This window comes from Copadichromis virginalis, linkage group LG7 (genome assembly GCF_057382275.1).
Source record: "Copadichromis virginalis isolate Kocher_CV1m ecotype Utaka linkage group LG7, C_Virginalis_male_GT1.1, whole genome shotgun sequence".
NCBI lineage: Eukaryota > Metazoa > Chordata > Actinopteri > Cichliformes > Cichlidae > Copadichromis > Copadichromis virginalis.
Window position 1 is genome coordinate 35,149,084 of NC_140624.1, and position 14,933 is coordinate 35,164,016.

The 14,933-nt window shown below is 38.2% G+C and overlaps 1 protein-coding gene across 1 annotated transcript in view; it reads right to left on the bottom strand.

Moving 5' to 3' along the window:
* The window catches only part of npr2 (natriuretic peptide receptor 2), an 89,503-nt gene that overhangs the window by 41,879 nt on the left and 32,691 nt on the right, over window positions 1–14,933 (bottom strand). The window contains exons 8-10 of the mRNA XM_085463187.1: window positions 5,692–5,812; window positions 2,752–2,826; window positions 1,764–1,841 (exon numbers count right to left, since the gene is read on the bottom strand). Of these exons, the coding sequence (XP_085319313.1) occupies window positions 1,764–1,841; window positions 2,752–2,826; window positions 5,692–5,812 (274 nt within the window). The remainder of the gene's footprint in view (window positions 1–1,763; window positions 1,842–2,751; window positions 2,827–5,691; window positions 5,813–14,933) is intronic.

Consider the following 14,933-nt stretch of genomic DNA (forward strand, 5'->3'; position numbering starts at 1 on the left):
GAGGTAGAGTCTGAAAAGTGAAGGCAATGCATTTCGTCTAGTGGTCAGCCAGCAGGGAGCGACGTCTCTGTTTTCAAAAGAAGTCCAGTTGTACAGAAGTCAATAGGAAAAGACCGTACTTTTCATTTGATCTATGACCTTTGTAAACACCTTCCTTATGAGCTTTTGGGGTCAATATGAATATATATGAATATAATGAAGTTCATTTTTATAATTTACAGTCGATGCTAGAGTGAAACAGAAGGATAAAGCGGGATGTGCTTTAGGTCAGGCCTACCCCATCAATACCCAATCCAGTGCATTCCTTTCCTTTACTTAGCAACTCTAAGCTCGCTCACTCCCTTGCTGTTTAGTTCAGCTTGAACCAAGAAAGCTAAAAGACAGCGGTGAAGAAATCAAAAGGAAGTAAATTTCATTGCTTTTATATTGCACCTGAATTTTATACATCATAACGTCAGAGAAAAACTAACCTTACTCAGAACGTGGCTTGTTACACCGAACTCAATTAGTTCAATAGTTAAATTAGTTCAATTCAATTTCCATTTTATTCAATCACGTCTCCATGTTTGTTTATTTTCTTGTCTACGTCGAATTTGTGTGTCTTAGTCCTGTTTTCAGTGATTGTTACTTCCTGTTTTTTGTATTTACTTTAGTCCCTCGTCTCATGTGCATTATGTTCAGTTTTGCCTCCAATATCTCAATAGTTAGACCCTGTTCAGCTGTGTTCCCAGGTGTGTCCAGTCTGCCCTCATCTCCTCCTATGTGTACATTGTCTGCATATTCCTCATGGTGTGTGAGCTTCCATCAGTCTGTTGTCTGCAGTCAGTTTGTCCACGTCCTGCTTTGTTATTGTTTTTATTTTTGTTTAATTCCATCTGCCGAATCCTGCATCTGGGTCCACTGTCTGGCAGCAACACGCCCATCTTATCATTTACTGTTTTACTTATAAATATCAAGTTAGAACATTTGAATCTTTGAATGTATTAAATTATTTTATTTTATTTTATTTTCAGAAAGCTATGAAAGCAAAAACCTTAAAAGTACAGCAATGATTCTCAGTTTCTTCCTCGGAGTGATAAAGTTCCTTCATTTATAAGCCTTTTATGAAGAATGCATACACTAAATTGAGTGCACAGAATATTGATCCCTCCACATAAAAGAAGGCAAATGAAACATCCCTCTAGATTCTGATGTTACTTACAAGTAAAACTGGGCCAGATGGGTTGTACTAATAATAATATAACATATTTTTAGATTTTTTTTCTCCATATTTTATATTTGCTGGAAAACAAATAAAATGAGATGGGGAAAAAAGAACCAGTCCAGGAAATATAAAATTGTGCGAGTCAATTAGAAGTCACTTTTTAGAAAGAAAACAGAGGTGCAGCGATACAGATTGTGAACAGTAGTAATCCTGTCGCACTTGTACATCACAGGCTTAGTAGGTCAGAAGTGTTGCCCCAAGCCAATCCAGTTACTGCCATGCTTACTGAGTGATTAAAAGCATTTTAAACTTTATTCATTAAGGAATTAGAAACCCATGAAAGCATCCCCCTTTCTCTTTGCAGTTTATTAATTATTGCCTTTGCAGTCTGTGCTCAATAATTAGAGAACAGACACACAGATGGCTTCTCCATTTTTGTCTCTTTTTTTTTTAAATATAAAATCAACAATTGAGAGTCACATGCTGCACTTTCTGTAATTCCCTTTGACACGCAATAATAAAGCATCTCCTTCAAAGGAATACGTTTTGGGACACTTACATGCTTGAGCTCCATTAAAACTTGTCTTGTCAGCTCTATCCTCTTCTTGTTGACGTGCTTGATGGCCACCAGGTTCCCCTGTGTGCAACACAAGATGAGCGGTGAAGCCAGATTTACACACCAGCTTTCATCATATGAGAAAAAAATATATATATATGGATGCACAAACAAAACAACACAAAAAACATGAAATTAAAAGGAATCAGTATTAAGCACAGAGAGAGAGAACAGCAGTGTAGCCTACAGGTACATGTGTGGTCGATTGCAGCTGTGCTGCAGAGGAAGACTTGCGTCTGTTGTTTCCAATGTGATGATCCTCAGAGTCACAGATGTGACAGACTGGAGAAAAATGCTGCTGTAGCAACTACGAAGCAAGACCGGCAGTTTGTGTGGGAGTTTTAACTTTTATTCAAATGAAATGCACAGTTAAGACCTGAAGAATTCTGAATAGAAAGGTTCTCTTTGTCCAGCAATTATTGGCTGTTTCTGGTGACAGATTTTATCACCCTTGATCTGTACTGACTTTCAAGAGGCGTATCAATAACCCTAATTATAAACAAGATGCTCGATCTGTATCCTGACATCAGCATTTATATAAAAACCCTGCATCATTCAGCTAAAAAAAAGAGTACAGCCCGCCATCTCGTTATTCAGCAGCCTCTTTTTGTCACATTTTCTCACACCTCTTCAATCTGAAACGGACAAATTAACAGCAGCAACAAGTTGATGGCCCTGTCCAGACTGCAGGCGGGAGTGTAAAAACAAAGACACACACACACACACACACACACACACAAAAAGGCAGAGAGAGAGAGAGAGAGAAAGAAAATTGACGCATTCTGCAGCTCACATTAAAACCAACTACCTAAATTCGCCCACACTCTCGCTTTCTCTCTCCTCTCTTCAGTTTTTCTCTGCGAGTGTGCACATGTGTGGGCGGGAAAGGAGTGCGCAGGAGTTGAAAATGTCAGAACTCGCTAAGCCTTACCTTAAAATAGCCCGTTTTTGCAAATAGCTGATATTTTCCATGGGCAGTTATCAAGGAGCCGTAGCTGGAGCCTCTCTGAGAAGGTGGAAAGGGATAGTGAGAAGAAAAAAATGTCAGTTAGTGTGCGTAGATTAAAGCAAAGAGGATTAAATCATGTTCACTTTAAGACTGTGCTTCTACTTCACTGCAATGTAGATTTCTAAAATGGTTCAACTACCCAAAAACATGCCCCACTTCTCTGCGTAACATGAAACCATCGTTCACTTATATTTGAGAAAATAAAGTGCTTTCAGATTCCAGCTCGAGTCATTTTGCAAATGTCTGCAGAGCACACCGAATGAATAAAAATCAAGTGGGCGCACTGCATGCATACAGCCAGCACAGTCAACTGCACATTTGTATAGAATGCAAATATTGGCATCACACGGCACCCTGGAAAATACTCTAATTTGGAAAATTTCTGTGTTTTCCACACACACACACACACACACACACACACACACACACACACACACACACACACACACACCCCCCCCAGGAAATGGACAAAAAAGCAATAATGAAAAAGGTGTGTACATGTGCTTTTCATGAACACTTGCACGTGTGGGATGAAACACAACCCGAAGGAGATGCATTAACACTCAGACAACAGAACCCGATACTAAGAACGTAATGACGTATTATGTATATAGGAGTGGGGGCCAGGCGAAGGCTTATTTTAACAATCATTTAATATGCCACTGCAAACCCAGCTACCATCAATAAACCACCAGCTTTCAGGAATGTGTAAACTCACAAAGGATTTGGACTCTCTTGCGGCAGCAGCTTTTGCTTTTTCTAACAAAACCCACAAACTGCTTTTTAATACGCAGCACACAGTGTGTAAACAGGAGGGAAGCTCTGAACTTCAAGCATTTTGAATCCTGGAGGGTCCAATTTTACCACAGTGACATGTCCAGACTGATAATCAGGCCTGTATGAATGAAATATACCAACCAAGCATGCAAAAATAACCTGCCAGATGAGCAACTTTTTTACCAATTAACATCCACCAGGTTACAATTAACGAGGGGCAGGGCTGGGTTTTGTTTTAGCTACGTGCTAAATAGGTAGATTTTCAGAACTACTTCACATTAACCGAACTCAAATCATAGACGAGTGCAGAGGTTGCCAAATGGTGTGACAAGATAAGTCCAGGCATGCTTTGGGGTTTTTTACGGTAAGCATATATTATTATTGCAGCATATGACTGCATAAAAAATTTAGGGTTCCCTAAAACTGTTTTAGGGACGATGTTGAATTATGAAAGTGTGACACATCAAAATATCTGGCATCACGTTAATGCAAGTGCAAAGAACATAGCACCTAAAAATGTAACCAAAAGAAGAACTGGCGATCAGCAGGCCTCACTCTGACAGCTCATCAGTCAGGAGACGCTAACTGAGAAATTCTTATTGACTTAATTGACTCGAGTGTTGGATCTAAACCACAGGCATTAAGACTGTTTTTAACTGTGTGAAGCTGTTTGATAGCGGGATAGACAGAAGGTGTAGGTGGAAGGTTATATTGGGGTGCTAGTTGCAGATGTTGCAAATGGGCAAAAGTACCCCCATCAACCATTACAGTCAAAAGAAGCATTGAAAACCACGTTGAAAGCCACTGTGCTGGTGGATGTTAAGAGGAAACTGTGATGGGATAAAATAAAAGACTGTATATAAAAAGCTTGCTGAATCTACTGTGATCGGTGGTTTGATGACTGAAGTGACCACATTTGGATGGTATGGTGGAGTGCTAAGTTATTAGCCACATTAGCAATCTTCATTACCAAGGCCCATCAACAGTCTAGGGATGTTATTTAGTGATAACATATCAAATAAAATGGCATAATTGCACTCAAAACTTCTGTTAGTACAATTATCACACAGTAACCCATGCTGTTTGTTAGAAAAACTTGATAAAAAGCTGCAAAAGTTTCCAACATGGTCATCATTTCCAGTTTAGTTACTTGAATTTGGTTACAGGTGACACCACCTGTAACCAAAGCTGCCACAACCCTAACTTTAAATTTTGTTTTAACTTTACAAGATTGAGACAGAAAAAGGTCAAATTCTTTTACTCTAGTCATAAAGGGGAAAATTGGCTGAAGAGACCAAACTCAAAGCTGTAAACATGATTATTTCTGCTGTAAAGTTGGATATTCTAACATGAGCGTCTATAAGGATTAGCTCTGTTTTGGAGCTACCCTCAAGTGGACATTTGAGGAACTGTAGTTTTTGGTTCTTTCACATTGACTTCAATGAACATATTCCTACAAAGCTTCTTGACAAAGTAGCAGAGAGGATACAAAGCGGGGCAAATGCATGCTATGATCAAGACTAAGAAGCAGGAGAGGACTACTTATATACATGAGGGTAATTAAGAAGAGTAGAAACAGATGGGTAACAAGACACTGCTGATTTCAATCAAAACAATAAGACAGCAGGAGGAAGTAAAACCAGGCACAAAACTCAGCAGACATTTAATGGCCAAACTAAAACACAGAGTAAGCAAGACTAACTAGACAAATAAATAAACTTAGTGGGAAAGACACAGGAGAATGAGACAGGAAGCACTGAGGGAACAAATGAACTAATACAAACTGGAACCAGGAACCCAAGACTGTAAAGACTATGAAAATATATGAAAAACTAATAAAAAAAACAAAACAAGAGTTAATTAGAATAAAACTCCAAAATACACAGAAACCGTGAGAACAGAATAGGGACCAGGGCACAGACAACAATTTTCTAGGCCTCACAGATTGCAGCCTGATATAAAGTGATAAAAAGCTCACAATTATGAAGATTTTAAAGTTTAATGGCTGCTAGCTCTCATATGAGATCGTGTGGGTGTCATTTCAACATTTTGCATCATTTTCTGCACATAAATCTTGTGATCTACCTGTGAGAGGGTGAGCCGACTGCCAGCACGCTTGTGGTATTTATTTGGGCTCTCGAACTGAAGGTCCTCCCACCGAATCCTCCACAGCATTCCTGCCAGTTCCTTCTCCAGCTTCAGTTTCCTGCAGAAAGTAAAAAAGCAGGTGGTGAAATCGACAAGGTCACGGCAGCACAAACAACAGGAGAACTAGACGGGTTTGGGGTTGATGCAAAGGCCATGAGGTGATGTTTTCACCACAAAGCTACACCAGCTGGAACTAAAGCAATGATTAAAAGTCCTTCGGAGCCAAGGTGGTCTGCAGGAGAATTATAAGTTATTAAGCAAGCTGGATTTAATCTCGCAAGTCACCTTAAAACAAAATGCAAATTAACTCCATTTGTTACGTTTGATCTCTGTCTTTCCTGTTGGTATTTCCTGAGATAGCGGTCTCAGATGTGATTACAGAATGCCTCACATACAGCATTTACGTGAAGTTATGTACATTTGGTGATGCATTTAGGCCTGTGTTTATTTTTATTAGATTTTAACTTTACTGGCTCATATGCTCTACTTATTGATGCTTGGCAGTGAGGCACTATTTTAGGGGAAGTATCTTGACTCTCCTGAACAAAGGGCTCTTTCTTCCAAGCAAAATACAGAAACATGGAACATTTGACAGTAAGCACCCAAACTGCTATTTAGTGAAATCAACTGAGCATGAAGTTAGTGTAAATATAAGTTCAAAAAATGATTTCTTTAAAAGGATTGTCACACTGCACATTGTCCTTAGTTTTCCTTTGGGTCACTTTTTATGATGCCTTCTGTCTCGTGGGCCTTTCAGTTACTTCCTGTTCTATTTTGAACGTTATTCCCTCGTCTAGCTTACTTTTTTCTTAACTTCCTGTCTCTGTTCTTTTCCCACCATTGTTTTTGTCTAATTAAGCTTACTTTTGCATTTTATTTCCCTGAACTGTGTTTGTTCTTGCAGTGCACTCATTAGGGAAAACAAATTTCCGAGTGGGAAAAATTCACACAAACCAGAGTAAGAGCAAGAGGAAATCTTGGGTTGCTGAGTTGATGACAGATAAATGTACATATTTGCATAATCATAAGAAATTTTAGATTAATGTTAAAAATTCATGTATTGCATAGAAATGTTTTGCTTATGTTTGATAATAAGAGTACAATAGAACAAAAGAGTACATGAATGCAGGGTTCGCACCGTTCCTCTTTTTTTGTCATTTGGTCAAGTTGTCAACTTTTTGTCTTATGTATTTCTCACATTTGGGTTTCCTAATAACCTTGTTGAACTTTTATTATATTTCCTTGTTACAGCCACCTTCCTACTGCACCTTTCACATTAATCTTGGCAACATTTATGTTACTTTAAATTTTGGAAAGTCCCCTTTCCCTCTCTGTCTCACAACCCTCATGCTTAACCAGGCTATTTTAGCAGCTAAAATCACCGCATTACATTTAAAACAGGAATGCTTCACTTGATAGCTAATAAAAAATAAAATAATTTATTTGTGTCTGTCATTCCTTAAACAGTTTAAATTATGTTTAAGTAAAAAGGAGTTAACCTAATATGTCTGAGTTTGTTGAGCTATCTTCATAGTTACTTTGGTCATTAAGTATCTGCCTCGAGGCGTCAGCCACACAACCTTTTGCTTCTCTAGCCATTGTTCACTGCAAAACTACATAAAAAATATTTCCAGGTTCAGAAAAGATCCCAGATAACTTGCAGTTATCTTTGCCACACTGATGGCAAACTATGAAAAGTTTGGTAGGTAAATAACAAATTCATGGTGGGAAATATTTTTCAATTAAGGTCTAGAAACCTGTCTGTACTTCCTGATAACCAACAGTCATTAGGCAAAAATCTATATTCCCCAACCAGTTGCCAAGTGGTTGCTGAAGGTAAAGTCGGTTGCAGTCCTTGCAATTAGTTTTATAGCTAGCAGATTATCTAGGCCTGTTCGCCTGATAGTGTTGAGAGTGTCACAATAGTACATATATATATATATACAGCAGTCACTTGAAGGTTAATCATCAATCAATGTCGACTATATCTTCTACTTCAAGTAATGGTACAGTGCTTTGCAAATTTCTTGGACCACCTTTAGAAATCTGTCAAAAGCCTGCTTAAAACAAAAAATTACTTAATTCGCTGAACTGAATCTTTATACCCAAATTTGATCCGGCACACTTGACTTCTCTGACAAGTCAGAAAATAAACAAGCATAACATTAAACCACTAAAACTATGTTTTCTGTTCAGGAATGCAAGTAAATAATTGTAATTTGGCATCTTAATCAAAAGTTAATGTGTTTTACTAATCTGTTTCTGATTTTTTTTGTGAACCAGTAAAGTTTAAAATCATTGATAAAAACATCTTTCAGAATTTAAAATATGCTGATTAAACAGCTCGCACATACTGGTGGATTAACCATTACAGGAAAAAAAGAATAAATTTTTTTTAGTTACCAATACTGTTAATTTAGGGCAGCTATGTCATAAACCAACCATTATATTGGTTGGTAGAATCCACTTCACTCTTTTATTTTTTTTACTCCCTGAATTTCAAGCCATAACTGTACTTTAGTACTACTACTGTTTCCAACTCAGTTTTTTTAAAAGAACTATAAAAGTTAAGGTCTCCTAATGTTACTCTTCAGACCAGTTAAACACACTAGGGTTAAGAGCTTTAGACTAAATGCAACTTACAGTATTTTACAGTTGTTTTGGCTCAGCGTGAAAAATCTTTTAATTAATTTATGCCTTATTCAACTGAAGTAATGGTAATGTTTAACCGAGCATCGTAATGTTGCAGTTCACCGAAGGGGGTTATCATAGAGTACACTGAAATCATGACTTCTGGCATTTAAAACAGTAAAAGCCTCACACAGTAAGCCACGATGTATACCACAGAGCTCAGTGAGACATTATGAAGTGGAAACAGCATTTGTGGTGATTACCAATCATCTTAAATTGTTGCTCACCTGGGTAAAGTTAAAATAATGGCACGGTCTGTCCAGGCTTCCCAGTAATAATCATTTAAAGTGCATTAGCTACTAAATCATACCGACCAAGCTTTAGTGTCCTGCCTTTTGTGGTTCATAATAGGAGTGTGGCAAATCAGCCCGTCTCTTTGAATTGCCAGTTTTGGATACTGAATTGCTGTGATAAAGCTAAAGCAACTGAAAAACAGGGTCAAGTGTTCAGTGAAGAAGATACAATCACTGAGCATCATCCAGAAAGGTATTTTATGTATGCAATAAATATGTGGTGATTTCTTCTTTCCCTCGTGTCCTGTAGTCTTGGCTATCGGCTAAAACAGAGCTTGAGCCAATTCTTTTATTTATTTAAACACTGATTAAAGATGTATTTGACACAAATAAGAGCTGCAGCCTACTTAACTGACACTGCCTATTTCTTGCAAATGACTTGATCCAAATACTGAAATCCTGCAGGGTTTTTCCTGGCTGAGAATAGGCGAGCGCCCCTGGAAGCACAATCAATCTGTGTACAGTAAAGGCAATGAGTTTGTGTCATCTTAAAATGTCTTAAATCTATGTTTTCAGGTTATTTTTTTAAAAAAAAGAGTGTCCAGTCTGTTTGACTACATGAAATTTTCAAAAGAAATCCTCTGTCAGAAATGCTATAAACATCTCTATGCATGTAGAAAAAGACTCTGTCCTGGTGCAGAAATGCACTATAAATTAAAGCTTAAATAGAGAAATAAATCCTAAAATTACTTCTCTGTTGTTCTGTCTCTGATTTGTCAAAGCACTATAAATTATGTATTGATCTATTAATAACAATATTGATACAATATTTTGATATACTTCTACTACGAGTATACAAAGGCAGACAGGCAAACAGATTACTAAAAGAGTCGATTAAACAGAGAGCCAAACATGAAAGTCACATGAGAAACATACAATTAAAAAGTATGATTTAATTTTAAAACAGTGAAAAACTAAAATTAGACAAAACAGCTGCAAGCTGATAACCATATAACGAGATGTAAAGTCATCACATACAAGCAGGTCTATAAAAATGAGTTTTAAGAAGGGATTTAAAGGAAGCCAGTGAATTTGCTAACCTTATCTCCTCAGCCAGGCTGTTCCAAAGCCGAGGGGGCCTGATAGCAAAAACACGGACACCTTTAGATTTAAGCCAACTGAGGATCTAAGGGCTGCAAAATAGTTCATAGGCGGGTCATCATTTATGCTCTGCAGCTTGAGGCCAGACCCATACGTGCTCTAAAAGTGATCAATAAAATCCTAAAATCAGTTCTAATACGAAGTGGAGACCCCGGAGAGAAGCAATGATTGAGATGATGTCATTTAAATGTTAGAACCAGTAAGAAGCTGATCTGCTGCTTTCTGAACCAGCTGGAGGTGAGACAGACTCTTGGTTTACGTCAGATAGGAGGGAGTTGAAACAGTCAAGCCTATTATTAAATTACTCCTGGATTAATAAGCAACAGATGGCCTGTTGTTGAAGCCTGTTGTCTTCCCCCCTTGGTTAACCTAAATTCTTGACTCCAACCAGTCTTCTTCTGTGGTGCCTAACATGACTCAAGTTTGTGCTACACATAACCAGAAAGCTTTCTTTTCATATATACTCAAGGAAAGATCATGCTTTGGGTTAAGAAACACCTTTCCAACCACATTGTTGCTTTCTGCTCTCAGAGTAGAAAGGTGCCATAAACAAGTCCATTTACTGTGTTCCATTTTATAAAGCCAGTCAGGCCAGCTTTAAAGACAAGTTTCTTTTATTTGAATAACAACCTCAATTATGAGAGTAGAGCACTTTAGGAAAGACTATCTAAAGGGACAACAAAGCAACATGATTGCTATCCAAAAGACAGGTTTAATGACCAAACCAAATGAAGGCTTTGTGCTACACTAGTCATCTTTGTACACCGTAAAATTTAATAAGCTGGCTTTCCTTAAAAAATAATGAAAATTCATTCACTTAAGAAATTCAAATTGTCCTGGCAACCACCTGTCACTGGGGGAAAATGATTAAATACCAACCAGCTGTAATTTGTTGTTGGTGATTTCTGGCAGTCAATTACTGGTGTAATTGGTTGCTGTACCAAAAACCACCTTGCGATTGCTTTGGCTAGCAGATAGCCATGGCTGCCAGTAGTTTGTTTTGAAGACAGTGACTTAATAATCATAATAATGGATTGCATTTATATAGCGCTTATATAGCGCTTTTCGTCCTCAATACCACTACTCATTCACACACTGGTGGAGGCAGCCACAGTTATAGCCACAGCTGGCCTGGGGCAGACTGACAGAGACGAGGCAGACATATCGCGCCATCGGCCCCTCTGGCCAACACCAGTAAGCGGTAGGTGAAGTGTCTTGCCCAAGGACACAACGACCGAGACTGTCCGAGCCGGGGCTCGAACCAGCAACCTTCCGATTACAAGACGAACACCCAACTCTTGAGCCACGATCGAAGATGCAGACAAGTCGGCATCTTCAAAACAAACTATCGCCGACCAAAGCAATCAAGGAGGTTTTTGAACCTAGCGACAGTTTGAGGGGTGAAACGCAGACGTTAAGATCAGCGATTGTCCAATCTGCCCCAACAGCCACGGCCACGCAAGTGATCGAGAGAGAAACTACAAAGGCATACAAATTTATCAATGAACCAGTCTATTCTGCCCACAAGCTGTGGGTCATGGCCGAAAAATCAAGCATTGTATTTAAAGCAGCCAGATAGTTTGGGCATCTGTCTAAGATTTGTCCTGGAAGCCTCCCAGGTGAGCTGTTCAACCCAAAGGAGATTCTAGGACAGACCTGGAACACACTGGAGAGATCTCAGCTGGCAGGTGAGAAGGAGGTCAAAGCGTCTCTGATTAGCTTTTAGAAGATGGATGGAGGGATGGAAACCTTGGTAAAAGCACTGAGCTTATTTAGCTCTAATGAAGGAGCCTTTAAGATACATTGAACAGACTCCTGATAGACTGGGAGTGCCTAAAAGCTTTCCAGATGATGTTAGATTAGGATAAGAGTTGCGTTAGTTTAGGTTTTGTTATCCTTATTTCACACACATGTCAGCAGGTTGTTAAATGAAACATTTTTCGCTAATGATTGTGGTGTTTAAATTGGCGCAGAGAGGAATTTCCCAGATTGCACTTCCCATGATTTACTTCTGTCTCCTATTTCGTCCATTAAAGGTGGATGAATAAAAGCAGATATGTGAAGCAACTTCTCCACAATGGTAAGCAACCACTAAATGTCTGCAAAGCCCAACCAGAGTAATGAATTCATCCATTTTCTAATCAGTGAACTTTGTGACAAGTTTCTGAGTGTTGCTTTTTTTCAGCACCACTCTGATAAACATGGCACCATGGAGAGGAAGAGGCACTCTAGCGACTCAGCACATCTGGGGGAAATCTCAGAGGAGCTGATGCTTCTTGACAATTCACGATTTACGACAACAATAAATTTAAAAAACGCAGGAACTTTTGTGCGTTTTTTTTTTCTTTGCAAGGTGGCAGTGGATTCATTGGCAGACTGAAACACTTAGAAATGAAAAATGAGCAGAGCCCCACACATTCCAGCCCAATCTAAAAAGGTGTAAAACGTTTCCAGATGGCTTCAGGGAAATTATTGTAGCGTGTGCATATCATCATCTTTTAGTCTTTTCCCCCAGAATATCCCAGTTGGCTCATGAAGTGGCTCATTATCATTTTTTTTTCCTTTGCGACTTTTTCACCAGAACAAATTGTGTTGCTGGAGAGTCCAAAAAGTAAATTCTGATGTTTGCTAGTATTTGGAGGACAGGAAACGCCATTAAAGTACCTCATCCACTACTAAAAAAGTACTTTTCTATTAAAAGAACCTTGTTTAGAGACCTCTGGCAGCCAGAGGGGCAAAATGTGAGGCTCCACACTGGGCCTATTGTTTGGTAAGTCCCATTTGTGAATACCTCCACAGGACCAGCCCCTTCATTAAAAACAACAGAGTCACTGCTGCTCTGCTCAACATCCCCTCATGCCCGCTGCTGCTGCTGCTGCACAGCAGCCTCCAAAATCAACGGCGAGCAGCTGACAGCACAGCTGTTTAAATCTAAGGCACTCCAGGGTGAAGTTTGAGAGAAAAATGTGGCAAAGTTATATATCTACATCTGAGCCATTAACAAGTAAGCTGGTCTGATTTCTGAGCCTTAGATGTTATAGATCATGTTTTACTGTCTTGTGCGGGGACAAAATTAAATTGAAGGCTGAATTTGGTTTGTTGCATGGATTTCATCAAAAAGCAATACAAAGAAACATATCATTCAATATACAAGTCTCTTTTTATTAAACTGCATAGACATCAGTTTAGGTCTATGTACATGTCAGAACAGAGATCTATTGCCAAAAGATTTCTTAAAACAAATTAATTTTATTCAACATTTTCTGCCCTGTGAACTAGATTTAGATCCACCCCCAAATTAGGATATTAAAAAAAATAGTTAAATGTATTAAAAATAAAGATGTAAGCAGCAGTAAATATATATCATCTTTTAAAATTATATTTTTTCTTTTTATATATATATATCTTCTTATTAAAAATATAAAAAATTAAATACTAATTTCTCACTGGGTAAATCACTTCTCAATAGCTACTGATAGTGGCATAAACTCCAAAATGTTTTTAACATTTTAGTGGTGTTTCTGTAGGTCAAGCACTAAAAGCAAAATGGAGGCCCCTCTGCAGGTGGTTGGTCTTTAAAATGGCCACAAACAACTCTGCTGTCCGCCTCTCTGTCCATCAGCAAAGCCCCAGTAGTGTCTGCAAAAACAGGAAGTCATCTGTTAGCTTTATATGAGACAGAGCCAACGATGAATAAGCTCCAAGTCATGGTGTGCTTTAAAAAAGGATAACTTATTAACCAGGGCTCCAGATATAACACTGTCATTTATGTACAGAGATTGAGTCTTAATATAGTTTGAGAGCACAAAGTTCAAAACTGTAGGTCAGGAACAAAAATACATCACAAAGTTTCCCATCACAGAAATAGATATTTGTTGTCCCTAAATCCAAGAAAAGAAACTTACCATCCAAGAATCCAGGAAAACTAGTTAGCTAGTTGGGAAATCACAGTGTGTTTGTGGATTTGGGCGCTGGAAAAAACAGAGACGATCAAGTTAATTTTATTCAGAAATGAGTGTAGGCTCTGCATCTAATTATCTGCACATTAATAATTAATGGGCATGATCAACTCAGATTCAGGTTTAGTGGATTTACCTCAGGCAGACAGCCGCTCCTCCGTCTTTCTTCCACCATTCGTCTGATCAAAATCCATTCTGATTGGCTGGTGATTAACACTTGTTTGTGTTAATAGTCAGTATTAGAAAACGGATCAGATTACCGGTGTGATTTATTAGTTTGATTTGTTAATCCTCCATAAAATCAGTGCATTTATCAGGGAGAATATCCTTAACTGCCTAAGTAAAGACACCTCTGAAGATGTGAGCAAAGAGGGAAGAGCAGAAGAATTTTCTTTCATTACATGCAGATAACACCCATGATATTAACCAGCCTATGGAAATCTTTCCAGTCACTTTATTTCTCGGGGCATGCATGATTTACTTCTTGAGTAATTAAATGAGGCTTAATGTTACAACATAAACCATGTAGTCTGTGCCACTTGGGACAGAGCAACAATTTCATTTGAATTGTTTACACAGCTGAATGCCGAGCACAAAGTTAGAACCATCAGAAAAGCAGCAGGCAATTACTTTTTCCCTTAAATATACAACTAAAAGAAAGTGCTCAGGGGCAGCAGTAACAATTAAACACTGACGCTTATTTAAACAGCTAATCGCATAATGTTCTGTTTATTTTTAACTTCAAACTGCAGTAGCATCTATATAGGGTGCACAGTCTCTAGGATTTCTTTTTGTCTTTTGCTTCTAAAAACATTTAGTGAATATGCTTTCTATACCAGTGCTTCTTATCATTTTTTTTCATCTACTCCACAGATGTACTCAAAACACTTTTCTCTACCCCCAGACAGCTTTCATGTTCATGTGACAAACAACTAACTGTGTAAAATTACTACATTAACAGTTCATCGACTGCTTTTAGCTACTTCTCCATTTAGCAGCTATTAATTCCTATTACAGTTTATGTTTATTTAACAATATAACTTGTGCTGTCAGAGATAAACGTTTACATATCGTTTAGCGATCTTTCAAGTGCTAATCTATATTTTTAGTTAACAGTTTGACCTTTCTTTTAGCA